The sequence below is a fragment of the Falco peregrinus genome, chromosome 12, assembly GCF_023634155.1.
Source record: "Falco peregrinus isolate bFalPer1 chromosome 12, bFalPer1.pri, whole genome shotgun sequence".
Taxonomy (NCBI): domain Eukaryota; kingdom Metazoa; phylum Chordata; class Aves; order Falconiformes; family Falconidae; genus Falco; species Falco peregrinus.
The window spans coordinates 4,806,367-4,824,036 of record NC_073732.1 but is presented as its reverse complement, the minus strand read 5'-3'; the positions used below and the strand labels follow the sequence as shown (position 1 = coordinate 4,824,036).

The window sequence follows — 17,670 nt, the reverse complement described above, 5'->3', positions numbered from 1 at the left end:
CCGGCCCGGCCGGCCCTCCCTCTTCTGGCACACGGCTCTGACGGCGCCGGGCTGCGGGGCGAGGCCGTGCCCCTTCACAGCCGGAGGACGGGCACAAACGGGCCCGCTGCCTCCGTGCGGCGGGGGCCAGCGCTGACCCGCACCGGGCGCAGCCGGGCCGTGTGAGGGGCAGCCGGGCCCGGCCGGGCGGCGGGGCCTGCAGGGGCCGGGAGAGCGGCGGGGGCAGCCGGGGCCCGGCCCGACGGGGCCGGCGAGGCCGGGCGGGGGCAGCGAGGCCGGGCGGGGGCAGCCGGGGCCGGGCGGGCGGCGCGGCGGCTGACGTCAGGACGGGGCTGGCGCTGCCCGCTGGCGGAGCGGGGCCGGCAGCGGGAGCAGGCCCGGCAGCGGCAGGTAGGGGCGGCGGGGCCCGGCAGCGCCTGGGCACGTCGGCGGGCGGCGGCGGGGGCCCGGCCCGGGGCGGGGACACGGCCAGACCGCGCGGGGGTCAGCGGGGCGGCGGAGCAGGTCCCGGCTGCCGGGGCCGGCGGGGGCTGCCGCGGGGAGCGCTGGCGGGGTCCCGCCTGACGGGGACGCGGCGGGTGCCGCCCTGGGCGGGCAGAGCGGCGGGCGGGCCGGGGCCAGCCTGCCCCGGGCGGGAGCGGGGGGCTGCGCGGCGGCGCCCCCGGGGCAGCGGGGGGAGGCGGGCCGGTGCCTCTCCGTCCGCCCGCTTCGAGCGCTGCCGCGGCGAACGGCACGTCCCGCAGCGGGACGGGGCGTTGGTTAGCGCAACCCAGGCGCGGCCTCACGGGGAAGCGGCCTGCGGGTGGCCGGCTGCGGGGCCGGCGCGCTCCAGCCACGGAAACCGGCTCGAGGGCGCGGGGGGGCCCGCACCGCTGAGCGCTGCGCAGGAGCCGACCCGCCGCCGGGGCGGGGCAGCGCTGAGCCCTCCAGCGCCCCCCAGCGGCCGCGCAGCCCCTCCAGCGCCCCCCCGTCCCCCTAGCGCCCTCCAGCGGCCCCGCCCCGGGCTGGCTGCACCGCACCGCTCGGGCCGCCGCGGGCTGCGGGTTCAGACGCTGGATCTGGTTTGGAATTCGCTTTTCCTGCCAGCCAGCTGGTGTGAGAACAAGTCCGCTGGAAAAGGCTGGTGGATGTTCCACAGTGGATTCTGTGCCAGAAGGAAAAACGGCGATTCCAGGGGGTGGGAGGGAATAGCCCCACCCCTTTGCTGCATTTACACCTAACTTGCGCTCAGTTTAGGCAGCTACTGCTTTTAGATTTCAGTCACCAAGGAACTAGGTTGAGGTTGGTGATAAATTGATTTCTCTTTGTTTAAATCCCATTTTCCGTGTTGGTTGCGCCGAGCTACTTTAACAAGCGAATAATACTCAGTCGTGACCACTTGCCAGGCTGGCTTCCAGCTCTGCAAGTGCTCTTTTAGACATAACGTGGGTTGCTTCTCAATACTGTGTAGAACTTCAAGTAAGTGCTTGTGCTTAAAAAGGACCAGAGAAGAATATCTAATTGTTTTTGCACCTCCTACTTCAGTACCGACAGATTGTTCTGTGTGATTCCTTGCTCTATAGCCAGAGCTGAAGTTTTGGGCACTTCAGCCTGTGTTGGGAAGATGCAGTTGTTGCATCCAAGATCACGTGCAAGGTGATCAGCTTGCACAGCTGCTGAAGCCTTTCACTGTTATAGCCCCGGATAGCTGTGAGACATTCTGTAATCACAGGCAAATCTTAATTTTTCAAGAGAAATGTTTTCTTCTTCACTTCTTCCCCGTTATGTGTCTAAGTTAAATCTAATTATGCTGTTGTGTAACAAGAGTAGGTTTAAAGGCAGCAGAATACATTCAGTGGCCTAATCTAGCACTTGCATCAGAACTGAAGTTCATCCAAGTTCTTTATTGGCTCTTAGACTATAAAAAGGCCTCTGGAAGATGTACAGTGATTGCACCTTGGCAGGGAAACTAGCAGACATGGAAGCTCCATTGGAGGGACCCATTCCTGTGAAAATGAAGAGCAAGAAGACTTGTTTCCCTGTAAAGGAAAATCCCAGGGGAGAGGAGCATACACTGAGGTGGTGGGACAGTGATGCTTTGGTCCTTTGTACCACTTTGTTACTTTGGAAGAGTAAATTGGCCTCTATTGCTGGAGCTTGTTCTCTGTCTACAGGTGACAATGGCATACTTAGACCTCAGGGCAGGTCAGGGTGACCAGGATTACAGCAGGATAGGAGTTCGACGCTCCCTTTCAGTGAGCTGTCAACTAAATGTTTGTTTTCCCAGCAAGCTGGTTTATCTTGGAGTTTAAAGTTTACCTGCAGGTGGTTCTTACTATCACACCCAAGCCTGTGAAGGATGTAGCGTTCCTTCAGTATGAAATCCTGCTGGCTGTAGTCTTACATGTTACAGTATTTGCCCAGTACTGTGGAGAGGACACAGCTACAAGTAATATCCAGTTGATGGCATCTATCAGAAAATAAGTGAACGCTTACTAACTATATTTTACTAGAAGATAACAAAACTTTCTTCTCTTAGTCCCTTCCCCCCCCCCCCCCCCCCCCAACCTTAAACACATTCCTTGTCTGAGAGGAGTTCCTCTGTCTATTAAACCTATGCCACTTCCCCCGCCCCGGCCCTCTTCTTATGCTGCTACAAGTAGAATGTTATCTGGTAGGTTTAAGTACCTGTCTCTCATATTGGCTTACAAGCCCCACAAATAATTTATTAAAAAAAAAAAAGGCAGCCTTCTCAAGGGAGGCTTATAATGCTTCTGTTCTTGCTTTTCTAGCTCAGTCGCATCCAGATAGTTGTGTTTTTATTAATCCATTTTAGAACAGTAGTCAGAAGGCCATTATGCTATAAAGTAAAAACACGTTCTCTAATACACACTGTAGTTGATCTTTTTTCTTTAGCATGCTCCTAAACCAGAGTGCAGTGGCTGAGTGCTTAATGTCACGTGTGATAACTTGAATTTAATGCAGGGTCCTTCCCCTGCCATTGCAAGCTTCATTTAAAAAGTTGAGGAGAAATAATCTCCCTTTATGGGCCCAACTTTTACTTATTTCACTTAATCTGGGAGGGAGCTAGTGACAATTTGGAAGAAAAAAAGTCATAAAACCAGCTTTCTCCTTCCTGTTGAAGATGAAACTTTCAGCTTTTGATTAGGCTGGACTTTGAGCCAGTGAATGAAAAAAAACAGAAGAGGAAGTACAGAAAAAGGGAGGTGGGGAAGAAGTGAGGGAGGTTAGTAATGTGAGAGTGCAGAATACAGGAAGCACACAGCACATGGAGAGAACAGCTCTGAAAGGAACTGGTGAGTCAGGGAACGCTCACTCCAGTCTGTCTTCCCAGTGTCGCAAGAGTGGTAGCTGTAAGCTTGTGCGTTTTCCGGTTAAACTTAAAAGCAGTCCCTGATAGTCATGTTGGATTGCTACAATTGCACGTTTGTTCCATTTGTTAAGTCCTAGAATACTAGTTGTGCCTCACTGGGTATCTTCAGCTGAGACCTACCATCTCTGTCTACAATACACGCAGCTATAGTATCTGATATTATACCTTGAAATGCCTCTTTCTAATGTATTACTGTGAAATACTGAAGCCTGCTTTTCTCCCCCTCACCTTCCTCTTCCGTCTACCAGATTAAGCAACAATGACATTTGTGAAGAGCGGATGGCTGCTCCGGCAAAGTAAGTCATGGGCCTTTTACCTCCGTTTCTCCCCACTGTGCCTTAACATCTTCAAAAACATCAGAGCAACTTAGTAATTCCCAGGGCTTTCTTAAAACAAGTTTCTAGCTCTGTGAGTGTTTTTTGGTTTGGTTTGTTGTTTGTTTTTTTTTTTATCTTTAGGACACTTTACAAAGTGTTTTAGGACAGCATTTCCATGGGACTTTTTGGGTATACTGGTGTGAAACAGGGTATACCATATCTGACGCGTCTGACAGGCTTCAGATGCTGCTCTGTAATTAGTACTGTATAAGTGGAGACTTGGAAACTTTACTTGACACCTTAACTTAAAGTCTTCAATTAGTCATGCCCTCTGCTTGTTCTTGCAGCAAGTTAGAACTGAAGCGCCAGGTTATGCACTTGAAAATAAACTCAGTTGTGACTTTGAATACTAGATAAAGTATGGAACCCAATCCTGTAATGTTCTGAAGTAGGGATGCTGTGGTACACGATTTTGCTTGGCACCTCAGAATGTCTGGGGCAGCTGTGAAGGATTTACTGGGTTATTTTTTATTAACTTCAGGACACAAATACTTCCCAATATGTGCCCTTAAAAGTGACTGTCTGATTTTTAAGGTACTATTTTACGGCGTTGGAAGAAGAACTGGTTTGACCTGTGGTCTGATGGCCGCTTAATATTCTATGATGATCAAAATCGCCGTGATATAGAAGATAAAATCCACATGCGAATCCATTGCATCAACCTCAGAGTGGGGAATGAATGTCGAGGTAATAATGAAACCTTCAGGATCTGTGTATTCAGTTTCTCTACATTTGCAGTGCTTGCCTAGCGTACCATTTACAACACTGCTGCAGTAATAAATGTGCCCAAGGTGTGCAACTTCATTGTTGTTAAAGAAAAACAACCCATCCCCTAAAAAAGCCCCAACCCAACCAGCTACTAAATTCCCCTATAGATACCCAGGGCATGGTATCACCATGTGACAGATTAGGTTAGGGTTCGATACTCCTTTTAAAACTCAGTGAGGACAGTGTACTATATATGCAGGTGGCAGGCATGCACGTAAGAACAGGATGTTCACAGTAGGCTTGTGTCTGATTATAGAGTGTTACAGGTGTAATTATAGTGCTGGCTGGAGTGAGAGGCAGGACTAGAAATGGGAAACCTCAGCAGATATTTTTTTTTCCAGTTATTACTAAGTTCACTTCTACCACTCGTTAGTACTTGATGCTGACACAACTAAAGGATGTACGTATTGGGAGAGCACTTATTGCAAAGTAAGAATTGGTTCTGCTGTGAGACATTTGCATTTCTTAGGAATGATGTTCAGAGCTGCTTACTTTCAGGAGGCTGAAGAGTGAGAATGGGTTATTTCCTTCTGTAATTGGTTCTGATGCCGTGGAAGGCAGCTACAACTGGCCCTAGTTTATTTTGTCTAGACTTTTGCATAAATGTCGCCATTCTTGTAAATGTGATCGTGAAATTCTGGTTATAGATATTTCATAACTCATGTCCTTTTTCTAACTCAGATTTCCAGCCTCCGGAGGGGAAGCAGAGAGACTGTTTACTGCAGATTGTTTGCCGTGATGGGAAGACAGTCAACCTCTGTGCGGAGAGTCCAGATGACTGCCTGTAAGTCTGCCAGATAATACTGGGTTTGCTGCCTCTTCCTCTTTTATCTTTGTTTTTCTTTCTCTGCCTGATGATTTTTCTTGCTTTGGACTTCGAAGACACATTTAAAGGAAGTTTTCAAGCAAGTAAAAGCAGGCTTTCAGTGACAAAAAACATAGCTCTCCTATAAGAAGTTGTGTAGCTCATGCAAACTAACTGCAGCTGAATTGACTGAAAACACTGAAGGGTGAGGAGGAATAAAAGAATCTTATTAAAATGGTTAGTGCAAGATTTGCTGAACAGATTATTTTTTTTTTCCACTTTTCCCATTCTTCAAGTAGTACATGATCCTGCATAGCCCAATCAGTAGTGAAAGGAAGAATACTCTATTACGATGAACTCCCAGCTGAGCTTGGCTATGTATGGTTAGATAACTCCTATCATCAGTGTTTGCGCAGTACGCGTGGTGCAGCAAGCATGCTCCCAGCCGTATGGTGTGGGGGTATCTGTGGGAAGTACATATACCTTATTTTCAACCTGTTATAACATCAAGATCCACACTCTCTAGTCAGCACAGATGCAAGTGTCCAGGCAGGAGATACAACTTCTCTGGTCCATCTCCTCCTATTACCTAATCCTGAGCTGGTTTTGGCTGCATATTACCTAGCTGTTGTGCTTGCAGGGAGGCCTTCAAAACTGCATCTGTTCCTTCTCATGTTCCTCTTCATGCCTTTTTAGCTCTGCAGAGGGAGTAATTATTTCTGAATCTTGATGTAACACTTTTGTGCATTCATTGTAGTGTATCATTACTTTTTGACATGTGCAGTATCTTAAACTCTGCTCCTGCAGTACCTCTGGTTGCTGACCTTGGTTTTTTCATAGTCCTAAAAAGAAAAAGTGGTGCTAATTTCTATCAGTGTTCCAATAAACAGTGGGTTGGTTTTTTTTTTGCAGGGCATGGAAAATTGCTCTCCAGGATGCCAGAACAAACACAGTAAGTGTACTGCCTAGACTTTATACAGATAAAGAAGCAGCACATCAGTGTTACGTGTGGTCCAGAAATTTTCTTCTGAAATCATGTTCCATCCTTCTGTGCTGGAGAAAAACAGGGTCATGAGCATGATGGTAAGGCTTGTCAGTGGTGAGAATGATCCTCTGGAGCACAAGCACTTGCGGTCCTTGCAGCCAAGTCCAGGCAAATAGATGCTGGGTGGAAGTGAATGGTTTCAGGGAATGATTTCTCTGGGTGGAAGTGAATGTTTGGGAAGGTCTGTAAGGGAAGTGGGCATTGAGGCTATGGACAAAAAGTAAATGTTCTGCAACCAGTAAAAATGCATTTTTCACTCCTTTTCAGTACTAGCTTTCCTTAGATGGCTAGACTGAACCAGCTAGAGATGTTTGTGTCTCATAGGGAAATGCTGGGTTTTGTAGAAGCTTATCTCAGTTTTTTATGGGTCACATTAACATTGCCACTGTACTGAGGCATCTGTCATATGATGTAACTTAGATCTGTAGATATCCGAACCAAACACTTGTCATAGCAAAGCTACCCTGGACACAATTGCCTCTGACTGCAGCCATACTATGCTGCTTCATGGTGTTCAATGAGAAGTGAAGGAATTGTCCTCATGCAGAGGGGACAACACTCATGGTCTGTCTGCCCTTGGTTTAGACATTTTATCTTGCTTATGTGTGAGATGGTGACTCCTGGTTTCAGGAGTTAGGAGCTGCTGCTTGTCCTGTCTCTGACAGCTGCCAGCCCTGCTAGATGACATTCAAAACTTGCCAGTGCATCACCTTTGTCAGCCAAGGCAGACCCCTGCTACTGAAAGTAGGGCAGGTAGCTCTCCGCACAGGTAGTGTCGAAAATTAGCTCTTCTAAAGCTGTTAAAGGTCTCCAGCAAAGACTTGAACTAACCACGTAACTGGGTTTGAGTCCATCTGTAGGTGTCTGATGCAGCTTTCAAAAATACCAAACAGCCAGCAGTGCCTCATAACTTCACTGGAACAGCAGCAGGGTGATCACCCTACTTTGAGAATTATGTCATTTACAGACGTTTACCGGCTTGTGTTGTACAGAGTTCCCTGTAGCAGGACTGAATACGTTTCCTGCTAAGATACGAGCACTTGCTGGACTTTTTCTCAGGTGGCAGAAATACTTGTTTCTACATATAGTGCTTTCAACAGTATGTTTCGAGCAACAATTAGAGTTTCCACCACAAGTTTGAGCTGGGATATAAGCCACAGTATGCCCTCAGAAGTCTGTCTACAGTACAAAAGACAATAGGAACATTCTCTATTGAGCTAATAAGGCATTCACTTTTAAATTAAAAAAGGGAGCTTTTTTTTTTTTCTTGGGATAGGGCACTAACTAAAAGCATCACTGTAGCTTTCTGATACTAGAGGCAAAAACACAAGGCTACTGTAACAAATCTTAATTAGCTTTGAGAGCTCCTTGTAGATGGACTGAAGTAAGTTATCACCTTTGCTTCATGGCTGCCTTCAAGAAGGACCAGAATTATAGGTGGCATTGCAAAATAATTTCTTAAAAACAACCAAGCCCCCCCATATCCCTAGAATTAAGCCTCTTTTACCATATATTTTTTTTAAAGTCTCCTCGCAGCCAGAAAGTGAGAGGTGGCTAAGAACTGTAACAATGTTCTGCTAAAAAGTTCAGGTGCTGCTTTTGGCTACTGCATTTGTTTCCTTTATCTGCCCTTGCAGAACTTGGTGATACCACCCTAGGGTGCCAGGAAGCAGTAGCTGAGTTGTAAAGACCTTTTTATCTGAAAACGAAGGATGAACAAGAGGGTAATTTCTAAAACTGAGGCTATGAATGGTGGAAGCAGTTGGTGTGCTTGCATGTACACATATGCATGTATGTGCACACACACAGGTAAGAAATTTTGTGGCTCCTTCCTGTGGTTGATCAGGCATGTGTATTCTCCCAGGTCTGCTCGCCAAGTTCTTTCTTTTTGTAGCACTTTATAAGGTACTCACTGCTTCCTTAACATGTAGCACATCTAAAGGTTACTCTTTCTTTGGAGTCATTCAGTTTTAATCCTTGTACTACTCTTAACTAGCTATCTGTAGGAAAAGGTGCTAACTGCTGTATTCCCGTGCTGTTTAGGGCTACCTGGGATCTGATGTGATGTTCGATGAGACAGCCATTTCCTCAGCCCCTCCTCCCTATACAGCTTATGCCACACCATCACCTGAGGTAAGAGTTGCAGTCAGGAAGTATTAAAATAAGCAAGGTAACGTAAGTGGCTGTCCTTCAGGCGCTCAAACTGTATTCCCAAAGTGCTGTGTTTCACAGTTGTATCCAGCTTTAAGGTTTGTACGAAAGCAGGGTGAGTAAGGCACTAACAATCTATTGTCACTCCTATTTTGCATGGATTTCCTTTGAAAGAGATGAGGCAGATCTAGTTGGGAGGTATATAAAAGGGTGGCTGCTCAGTCAACTTGGAAAATAAAGCTGCTCAGAGACAGAGCAGAAAATACTTGGCTGATCTTGAAAGATACTGGCCATGCAGCTTGTAACATAAGGAGGTGTGACTACACTTTCACATTGTGTAAGCACTGGAAGGATATAAAACCAGGAGTTTTAAAAATAGGATTTAATGACTGGAGCTGTCACTTTTAACACAGAAGGATTTAGTTGTATCCAAGATATCATAGCAACACAATAACTCTAGCTCCTGGATGCAGTGTTCTTTTGCAGTGGAGAAGGAGCAGCACTGGGGCCAAACCAGTATACACTGCGGATTTCTGGATGTTCTGACTGATGTGCAGTGGTACATAAAGGGGTGGTTTGGGGTGGTGTTACTTGTTGCAGTATAGCTGCTCTGCTCCAGCCCCTCACTGTTAGAAATAGTTGTTAAGACCTAGAGGTGGTACTGGGAGCTTTATCAGGGCTAGTGGCAGTCCTTTCTTTTTGGAGAACAAAATTGGTTCCAAAACGTACAGCTACAGAGTATCTGTCCTGCATCTGACATTTACTTGCAGTGCGCTAGAGGAAAGTTGGTTGGAGTTTCAGATCAGCTGCTGCCTACGTGGCACTTCTGAGCAGTCCAGAGAGCTGCTGTTGGCATGAGAGCAGAGAGGAGAAGCCGGTAAGGCTGCTGCAGCTCTGCCTGATGATCCGGGCTCTGCCTCTGCCGTTCACCATCCAGGAAGGCTGGAGGTGGAGTGCTGCTTAGAAGCACTAATTTTTGCAAGCAGCGGTTCTGAATCCTTTCCAGGGACTAGGCAGACTATATCAGTATGGACTAGATATTTTAGTGGAAGTTTGACTGCGTTAGAAATGAGGGAGAATTGAACAGAGTGCAAAATCGGGTACATAGCAGAGAATACCTCTGTAATGGACATTTTTTATTTCATCAGGTTTATGGGTATGGCTATGATCAGTACAACGGTGCGTATCCCCCTCCTGGTCCTCAAGTCTTCTATGCCTCCAATGGACAAGCTTATGCTGTTCCCTATCAGTATCCATACCAAGGTAATCGGTATCAACCATATCCTTCACCTTCCTATAGAAGTTATTTGTGTCAGTCTTTCTGGCTTTAATTATATTAATCACCATCGTTTACCACCCACCACTCCTGCACAACAGAGTGATAGAAAGAAACATGACTTGCAGCTGGAACCAAGTGCTCTTACCCTTCCATGACAAAGCAAGTGCAGTGAAATTTGTATTAAGTGATTTAACCTTCCCAATGTGATCCCAACATACTTAAATTACTTCATAAACTCTTTATGAAGTACACAGAAAACGATAACTACAGGAGGCAGCATGTTTTCTTAGGAAAGATAGAAGAGCCAGAACAATATTGATTCAGTACTCCATGACGGGCATTGATAGAGCTTTTGATTCATCTGTTGCTCTTATACCTAGCTTAATTATTTCAACAGTGATGGTCAGCTATGACCTCAGAATTAAACACAAGTTTCAAAGGTAAATCCACACCCAAACCATGGTTGTAACTGGTTCTTGTCCCACATGCTGGTATTGCTGTAAGGCAGTGCATTCAGCCTTGTGAAGTCTTCTGTTTCTCTGTTCAGGTTTGTATAGCTTTCAATCCCAATAAAAGAGGGAAGAGAGTAAAATTTTAGGGTGTGCTTTTAAGCTTAGTCAACTTAATTTAGGATTAGCTTTGCACAGAGAGCCACAATCCTACAGAACTGGGGCTTTAGAGTAGTACAGGTAATATAAATCGGAAGATTTAACTTACTAATTGCTTATGATCTGGCTGTGCAAACAAGAATCTCTATTCAGAATCTTTCTCAGTTTTGAGGGAAATTCTTTTCCATCTGACATTTGTCAAATTACTTCCTTTGCCTTTTCCATTTTTTATTACAAGGGAGGTGCATGAGCCTAAAGCTTTTAAAGCTTTCTTCATCTAAGTTGGTGAAGTCCTAAGATACAGAGTGTATATATGCAAACACAGGGGAAGGTGGGTTCTGTTGGTTCTCAGCAGCTGAAAAGCAGCAGCTTGTTGAAAGTCCCAAGAACTATTTTTAAAAACTAGCAGCAGGCGTAGCTTCAGAAACCTCTATCATAAAAATGCAACTCTCCTAAACAGTTTGCAAGTCCAGTGTGTTAAGATACCAGTTTTAGGCTGGGCGTAGTAACCAAGTCTTGATGTTTTCCTTCACTAGAGTTAGTGCAACTAAATCTCAGGGGTCAAGTTCACCCTTGGCAGCTAACTTAACCCCTGCGCTTTCAGCTTCATTGCTCATTCTCTGAATTGGCATAATCCTCCTCATGAGTTTCCCAGTCATGCATTGTTGAGAGTCAGTGAGAGCTTTTTCCAGTTGTGTTAGCTGGATCGCTTCAGTATCTGTTACAAAGAACATTATGGTATCTTCAAGAACATTCAATTTTCCTGAAATGTCTGGAAGGGAAAGCAGTACTGTATGGTTGCTTTGCAGGTAGAAGATAAGTCACAAAACATGACAGATGGAGCTTGTACAAGTCTGTTGCAGAGCAAGGGTCAGTTGGTGGTGTCTTGAGTCTTAGGTTAATGCCTTGCTACCAGGCCAGTCTTCATCTGGAAAGAAACTTAGCAGCTGTCACCGCACAGTAGATCAGTCCAGTATGTTAAGGCTGAACTGAAGTAGTAGGCAGTAATTATAGAGTGAATAACTGGTACGCAATTCCTGACAAACCGCTGGCTTAAGAGTTGCCAAAGATTTTTTGGCAGAACGAACTACACTATTTGCCTTAACTTCAAGGCTGAATCCATTTTTAAAGCCATTTCTTGCATTAAATCCACTAAGTGTTGGATAGAATGATGCAAGTGGATCATAGGTTCTTTGATAATATTAATGCAGAACAATGTTCCATTTTATGTTTATGATGAGCTTTTCTTCCAGGTATGGAACTCTTAAAAGGCTAGAAGTATTGCTAGACCTCTGCATTTATTTAATAAATGTGGAGGCTGAACCCAAAGCAGAGATGTATTTTACCTTTGTAGCTGATATCACCTTAGTGTTCAATGGACGAAAGAGGGTGAAAGAGTGAGCATGTTTTGAAATTGCAGTGTGTGGTGTTAAGATACACGTTTCTTTTGCCCTCCTCCTAATGATCTCTTATTGCCTAGGACCTTACGGCCAGCCCCCTGCAAACCATGTCATCATCCGAGAGCGTTACCGTGACAGCGATGGAGACCTTGCACTGGGCATGCTTGCTGGAGCAGCAACTGGAATGGCTCTGGGATCATTATTCTGGGTCTTCTAGATTACCCATTCCTTATCTTTGTAGTTCCAAAAACCTTTATTGTGTGCAATAATATATTGGCAATGTTGTTTACTGTTAAACTTTAAGAAATGCAATAGTTATTTTTCAGTAGTGACATCTTAATAACTGATTCTTAACTGTCTTATGGAGAGTTTAAAGGCACCATTTAGTTAAGTGATTGGAGATGATGTGTTGCTCTAGAATTCTGTTCTGATGTTTGGAGTTATAAGAATTTGTACTGATAAGGATGAATGTGAGCACCAATGTAACATGGTAGCAGTTGCTAGCTTTATGAATAGACAGTTACTATAAACACCATAGAAAAAATTGATTTTTTAGGGGGAGTCTAAAATCTGGTCCAAATAGGAGGTTGACAGGAGCCCTGCATTAGTAGTTGTGTACTACTGGCTTCTAAACATTCCCTGGACAAACATATAGCTCAGCAGAAACTCCTTGGCATTAGCTAGTCTGCCATGCTTGAGGATTTTTTTTGTTGTCCAACTTGCCTGCAGATGGTAGTGTATTTTCTTAGATGGAGTCCTATACCTGCCTCTCACACCACCCAGGTTGTCTTTGAGAATGTATAAGCAAACCACAAAAAGCGGCAGCACTCCTCAGTTCTTTTATTCTCCCAGAAATGTGAATGACCAGTGGCAAGGAAGACCAATGTTTGTTGTTCCACCAACCTCTTTATCCCGAATCTTCTCTGGTCAGCTGGAAGTAATAGATCTCCAGCTTTGCAAGCGGTCTTTCATGTCTGTACAGTTGCCTCGGACACTGTACCAAGTGCATTACTGAGGAAGAGGCCATTGTCTAGTGCCTCTGCTCATTACTGCTATCGCTCGGCAGAGTCTGCAGGAGGAGAACCAGCTTGAACAACCCTTGCCCTGTTGGGCCTACCAGAACCCCTCTGCAGGCAGTAATGGTCAAGAGGGCAGAGATAACCAGCACAAGTAGACCTTGTGCACAAGGCACTTTGACACCAGCTGCCTTGCCATGGCTTGGAGAGAAGGTCTCCAAGGTTTCCTGAACCACGTTCATTATTTGCAACTAGTTCTGAGCACAGCTGAGCCTGGGTTTGTTCTGTGCACACTTTCCCCTCATATTCAGCAGGTCTCTTCTTCCCTTCATGGCTTGTTAAGGAAAACACTCCAAGGAACCTGGCTGGCTTTGCTTCTATGTCTGGTTCCTTTATACAATGTGCTCTTGGAGGCTGCTGTGCTATGAACTGTAACCTGGAGTGCAACTGTCATGTGTGTTATGTGGCCTGTTATTTTATCCTGTTATAATCCATGCTGAGCTGTGCTTGGCAGGGGAAAGAAAGCTCTGAAGAAATGCATGTGTTTTGTTACTCAGGTAAAAGAGGCAGGGTGCCTACGTTGAGTTCTTTATAGGAAGAGGACTTTTATACTTCCACTTTCAGCTTCCTGTATTAAAACAGTAATATGTTGCCTGTCTTATGCTTTCATTCAGAAGTAGGTTAATTTCCTTAAGGTTCGTGGGGTTTCAGGTATGTCAGGAAAGATGAAAATAGATGAGAACTTGCACCCATATAAATTTAGATCGAGCCGCAACCTTTTTCTTTTCATCCTAAAGCTGTCTTGGCTCTACCCTATGTATTTAAGCCATAGAGATCTCAGACAAGAGTGGGTAGCAGCCAGGGGAAGCACTAAGCTTTCATGACTCTCAGGACCAACCCAATAAACTGAAATGATTGGAAGTAAACAGATGGATGTAAACTTGGCTGCATTACTAGAAGTGGGCCTAATCCAGGGAACGTAAATTTCTTTTGAGAAACTTTGGCTTGGAGCGGAACACCAATGTGCATGCATGTCCTTTCACAGATACAAGCTGCATATGTTCTGCCAGCGGTATGTACTGAAAGGACGTGCTGCAGGTTCAAAAGAGGACTAAAGCAGAAGTGTCCTATTGCTAGTCTGAACTAAAAGAAATGGGAGTACATTACTGCAGTTCTCTTTGAGGCCTGGTACCCTTGAGGCCAGAAGGAGATGGTGACTGTCTAGAACTTCAGTGAATTGTCACCCTTTTTCAGCCTTGAGAAAACCTCGAAGCTGACTACAGGTCTACACTGCTGTTCAGTTTGCGCTTTGCAATCTAGCCAGTGCTGCAGATTGCCTCCATCTTCTCTTCTCCCTGCGTGATATTTAGGGGTCGGGGAGAGTAAAACAATTGAACATAGTTGTGATTTCTTTTGAATTTCAGAATGATTGTGAAAGAATAGCACAAAGTGAATCAGCTAGTAATTTATTTTAAATTCAGTGTTTTATTGTGTGGTGTGGGTTTTTTTTAAAATGTTTTGCAGAGGGACATGTAAGTCTCTTGTGCTTTCAGGACGTAACTGTATCTAGGTCTCCAGTTTCTTCGAATAATGCATGTTAGATAAAGACACTGTTCATTGCAAAACATTGCTGGGTTGGATTCAAAGCAAGAAATGATCTTTTGAAAAGTTCAAATTGAAGTATGTCTCCATTAAAAAAATAACCTTACCCCTTTCTCAAGGGGAAAAAAATAATTACAAATTGAAGCTGAAGGTTCTAGTTCCATCTTTTTTAAATATAAAAATACAAAAATAATGAGCTATCTCTCTATCCTGCCAGCATAGGCATTTTGAAGCTAGAAAGCCAGTATACAAAACTGTGCTAGAGCATAAACTCGAGAGATAGGTGATACCACAGTGATAGGAAGAGGCAGTGCGTGTGCCAAGATCACTTTCCAAACAGATTGAAATGGTAGTCCTAAGCAGGTGTTTGTTTCGGAGTGGTGCTGTTCATGATGCTGTGATTCCAGGGGTACCATAGCACCCAGGCACACCCTTTCCCACCTGGGGGCCAATACTTGCCCTCCCTAAACTATGGGCAGCCCACAGCCACTACAGTGCCGCTGTTCTTGCCGGGTATGCTATTGGGTAAGGATGACTAAGTCTGTTGCGTAGCAGTTACAGTCCGTTCAGAATTAAATGTCAATGCTGACAGAGGTCACAAGGCTGTACTTTCATCTGTGACTAATTACTTTTGGATTCTTAGTCATGGACAGCTGGGCAGGGGCAGGCTTCCAAAGTGGGGTGGAAATGCTCAGCCTTCTCAGAAGTCCAGCCCCATTAAAGAGGTGAACCAGGGCCCTCTTCCCAAATTCTTAGTTACATTTGAAGACATAGCTGGTGGCTTCTTTGGCTTGAACGTGGGGGACTAGGGAGCCAGCCTCTTCTAGTGAGTGGGTAAAAGCTTAAGAACTAGAGGGGAGTGGGTGGGAAGTGTTTACATACAGAGCAACTGCACTGACTTTTGGCAAAGACATCTTTTGTAGTGATGAAGCACATTTCTGAGCTGCGTCTAGATGGAGCTGCTCTAAACGTTACACAACACTGGCTTCATTTTGTTTGTTCTTCAGTGGAGATTCAATAGGTGATAGAACCAGCTAAGCAAGCTGAGTAAAGAAGAAAATTCACACTCGTGTTCCTCAGATATGTTTTTGGCTTTTCCTCTTTGTGATATGACCAGGATAGATACGTGTAAGTCACAGAGGGTAGCATGCAGCAGATGTTCCCCCCCACCCTGATCCTTCATATTCTTGTGCACTATTTTAACTGCTGCTTTTACTCTGTCTTCATTCTCATTATTAATTTATATCAAAATTTCCTTAGCAATAAAATTAATATTTAAGTGTAATTGTTTTGTCTTGACATGTTTACTAGCCTTTGTTCCACATTTCTCATTTAGTTGGTCTGTAGACAGGTATATGTTTTTCAAAGGTAGTCGCCTTACAGAGGTTTTCTTTGCAAGGAAACGGTGCCATGATTAATTCTGTGCACCTCCCGTCTTTCCTAAGCAATTACAAGGGTGACTACTTGGTAGAAAAATGAACTAAGACAACTGTGGCTGCTGAGTTACGGCGCAGGCTGACATACCTCAGTCATCTCAGTTGCCATTTAATAAAGATGATGTAACATCTGTGAAATCAAAGTAACTCTGCGCTAACACCACTATAGCTATAGATTAGAATTAAGGCCTATTTCTTTTTTTAATGGAGTTGAAGGCTTTGACTCAGAAACGCTTAATCTTGGATGTATGCAGTGCTGATCCAGATTTACCATTTGACAGTGTGTTATCAAATCAACAGATTTGTACTGTTGAGTATTACAGTAAGCAGCTTGGAGCACAGATGTTGCTCTGGGCTAAATGCTACTGGTTGCTGTATCGGTATTTCCTGTTTATGAATTGCAGAGTTGGGTACAATCAATAAGTTTGCTTAGACAAAGACACTAAATGACCACAACTAGCTCTGCCACCTAAAGGCAATCTATCTTGTACGTTTGTTGGGGATTAAAGTGTTTGTCAGAAGGACCACAGTACATTTTGTAGAACGTTATCCTTGCTTTATGTACATTTTCTTTTTACTCTTGAGGGGTGGTGGCTTTTTTTAGCCACTAATCTGGGGGAGGAATAAAAACAAAAGTGCTATTTAAACCAATCAGTTAATGTAGGAGTACACATCGCTCTTCTCCCCAGCATGCTATGTTGGCTATGGCTTCTTATCAGTTGTCAGTGCTGTATGATGGATTTACCAGGCTAAGCAGACCATTATGTACGCTTAACCCTGCCCACCAGAGCCTACCTTTACTGAAATTTCTCCACCTGAGCAAGTTAGGGAACTAAATTTGCTGTGCAAGGCTCCGCAGCTCCATACCTTCCTGAACTGCTGTGGTCCTGAACTGGCAAAAGCTTGGGGAACATGCTTTGCCCCTGTTCCTGCTTTCCCTTCTCCCGACTGCATTGCCTGTCTGGTTTGTAGTTGCAAAGTGCAACCACAGTAAAACTTGGGTTGTAGTCCCAGAAGTACCTTTATTTGCTCCTCTCCTTCCTGTTGCAGTTTCACTACAAGGCACTGAGGTGGGTGTGGAGCATCTGCTGTTCTCTCCATTTCAGCGGTGCTGAAAGCTTCCCCTGTTACGCTGTGAGCACATACTACCTAAACACAACCGCTTGTAACAACGAACTGACACCGGCGCACTGCTTTGGGGGTCTGCCCATGACCACAGGTTCCCTCATCAGGCTTCAGGGTTTTCGAGGCATCTCTAAGAGGCTCCAAGACTCACAAGGCACATAAAATCTCCAAACGTATGGGTGTTAGTAATTCAGAACGTAAGATCTGTGTGATGCTGATTTTTAAGGTGCAGGTAGTGGACGTTTCAGCCTGATGACACTAGGCTTAACGCGACTGGGTGCGGCAGGTGCGGTACCGGTACCGGCTGCTTCGCTGAGTACTTCAGGGCCAAAGTTGGCTCCGTGATTTGCAAAGTCTTTCGATACGACAGGTGAAGTCAAGAAGAGCGTGAACCAGCGCTATCGCAGCCGAACACCCAGGGCGTTAAGGGGCCAGGGGCGTGTGGGGGCGACAGGGACCCCGCCGAGGCGTCCCCTCAGCAGCGGGCCCGCAGGCCGCACACCCACCGGCGCCCGGCGGGCAGCGGCAGGCTCCGTCCATACACCGCCCGCACGGCCCCGGGCCCCGGCTCTCCTCAGGCCGGGCTCAGCCCCAGCCGCGGCCCCGGCTCTCCTCAGGCCGGGCTCAGCCCCAGCCGCGGCCCCGGCTCTCCTCAGGCCGGGCTCAGCCCCAGCCGCGGCCCCGG

The 17,670-nt window shown here is 45.7% G+C and overlaps 1 protein-coding gene across 1 annotated transcript; it reads left to right on the top strand.

Annotated features, from left to right (window-relative positions):
• Window positions 1–281: 281 nt before the first annotated feature.
• On the top strand, window positions 282–15,709 carry PLEKHB2 (pleckstrin homology domain containing B2). Its single transcript, XM_055817180.1, has 8 exons — window positions 282–390; window positions 3,622–3,669; window positions 4,285–4,437; window positions 5,200–5,302; window positions 6,236–6,275; window positions 8,412–8,501; window positions 9,668–9,782; window positions 11,887–15,709. The coding sequence occupies exons 2-8, from the start codon at window positions 3,633–3,635 to the stop codon at window positions 12,021–12,023; spliced, it is 675 nt and encodes a 224-aa protein (XP_055673155.1). The 5' UTR covers window positions 282–390; window positions 3,622–3,632; the 3' UTR covers window positions 12,024–15,709.
• Window positions 15,710–17,670: the final 1,961 nt, after the last annotated feature.

Bases quoted from the DNA above. Each gene is read 5' to 3' on its own strand.
- PLEKHB2 (XM_055817180.1), top strand. From the start codon at position 3,633: ATGACATTTGTGAAGAGCGGATGGCTGCTCCGGCAAA. The intron at 4,438-5,199 runs GTAATAATGAAA...TTTCTAACTCAG, and splicing joins AGTGGGGAATGAATGTCGAG to ATTTCCAGCCTCCGGAGGGG. The intron at 8,502-9,667 runs GTAAGAGTTGCA...TTATTTCATCAG, and splicing joins ATGCCACACCATCACCTGAG to GTTTATGGGTATGGCTATGA.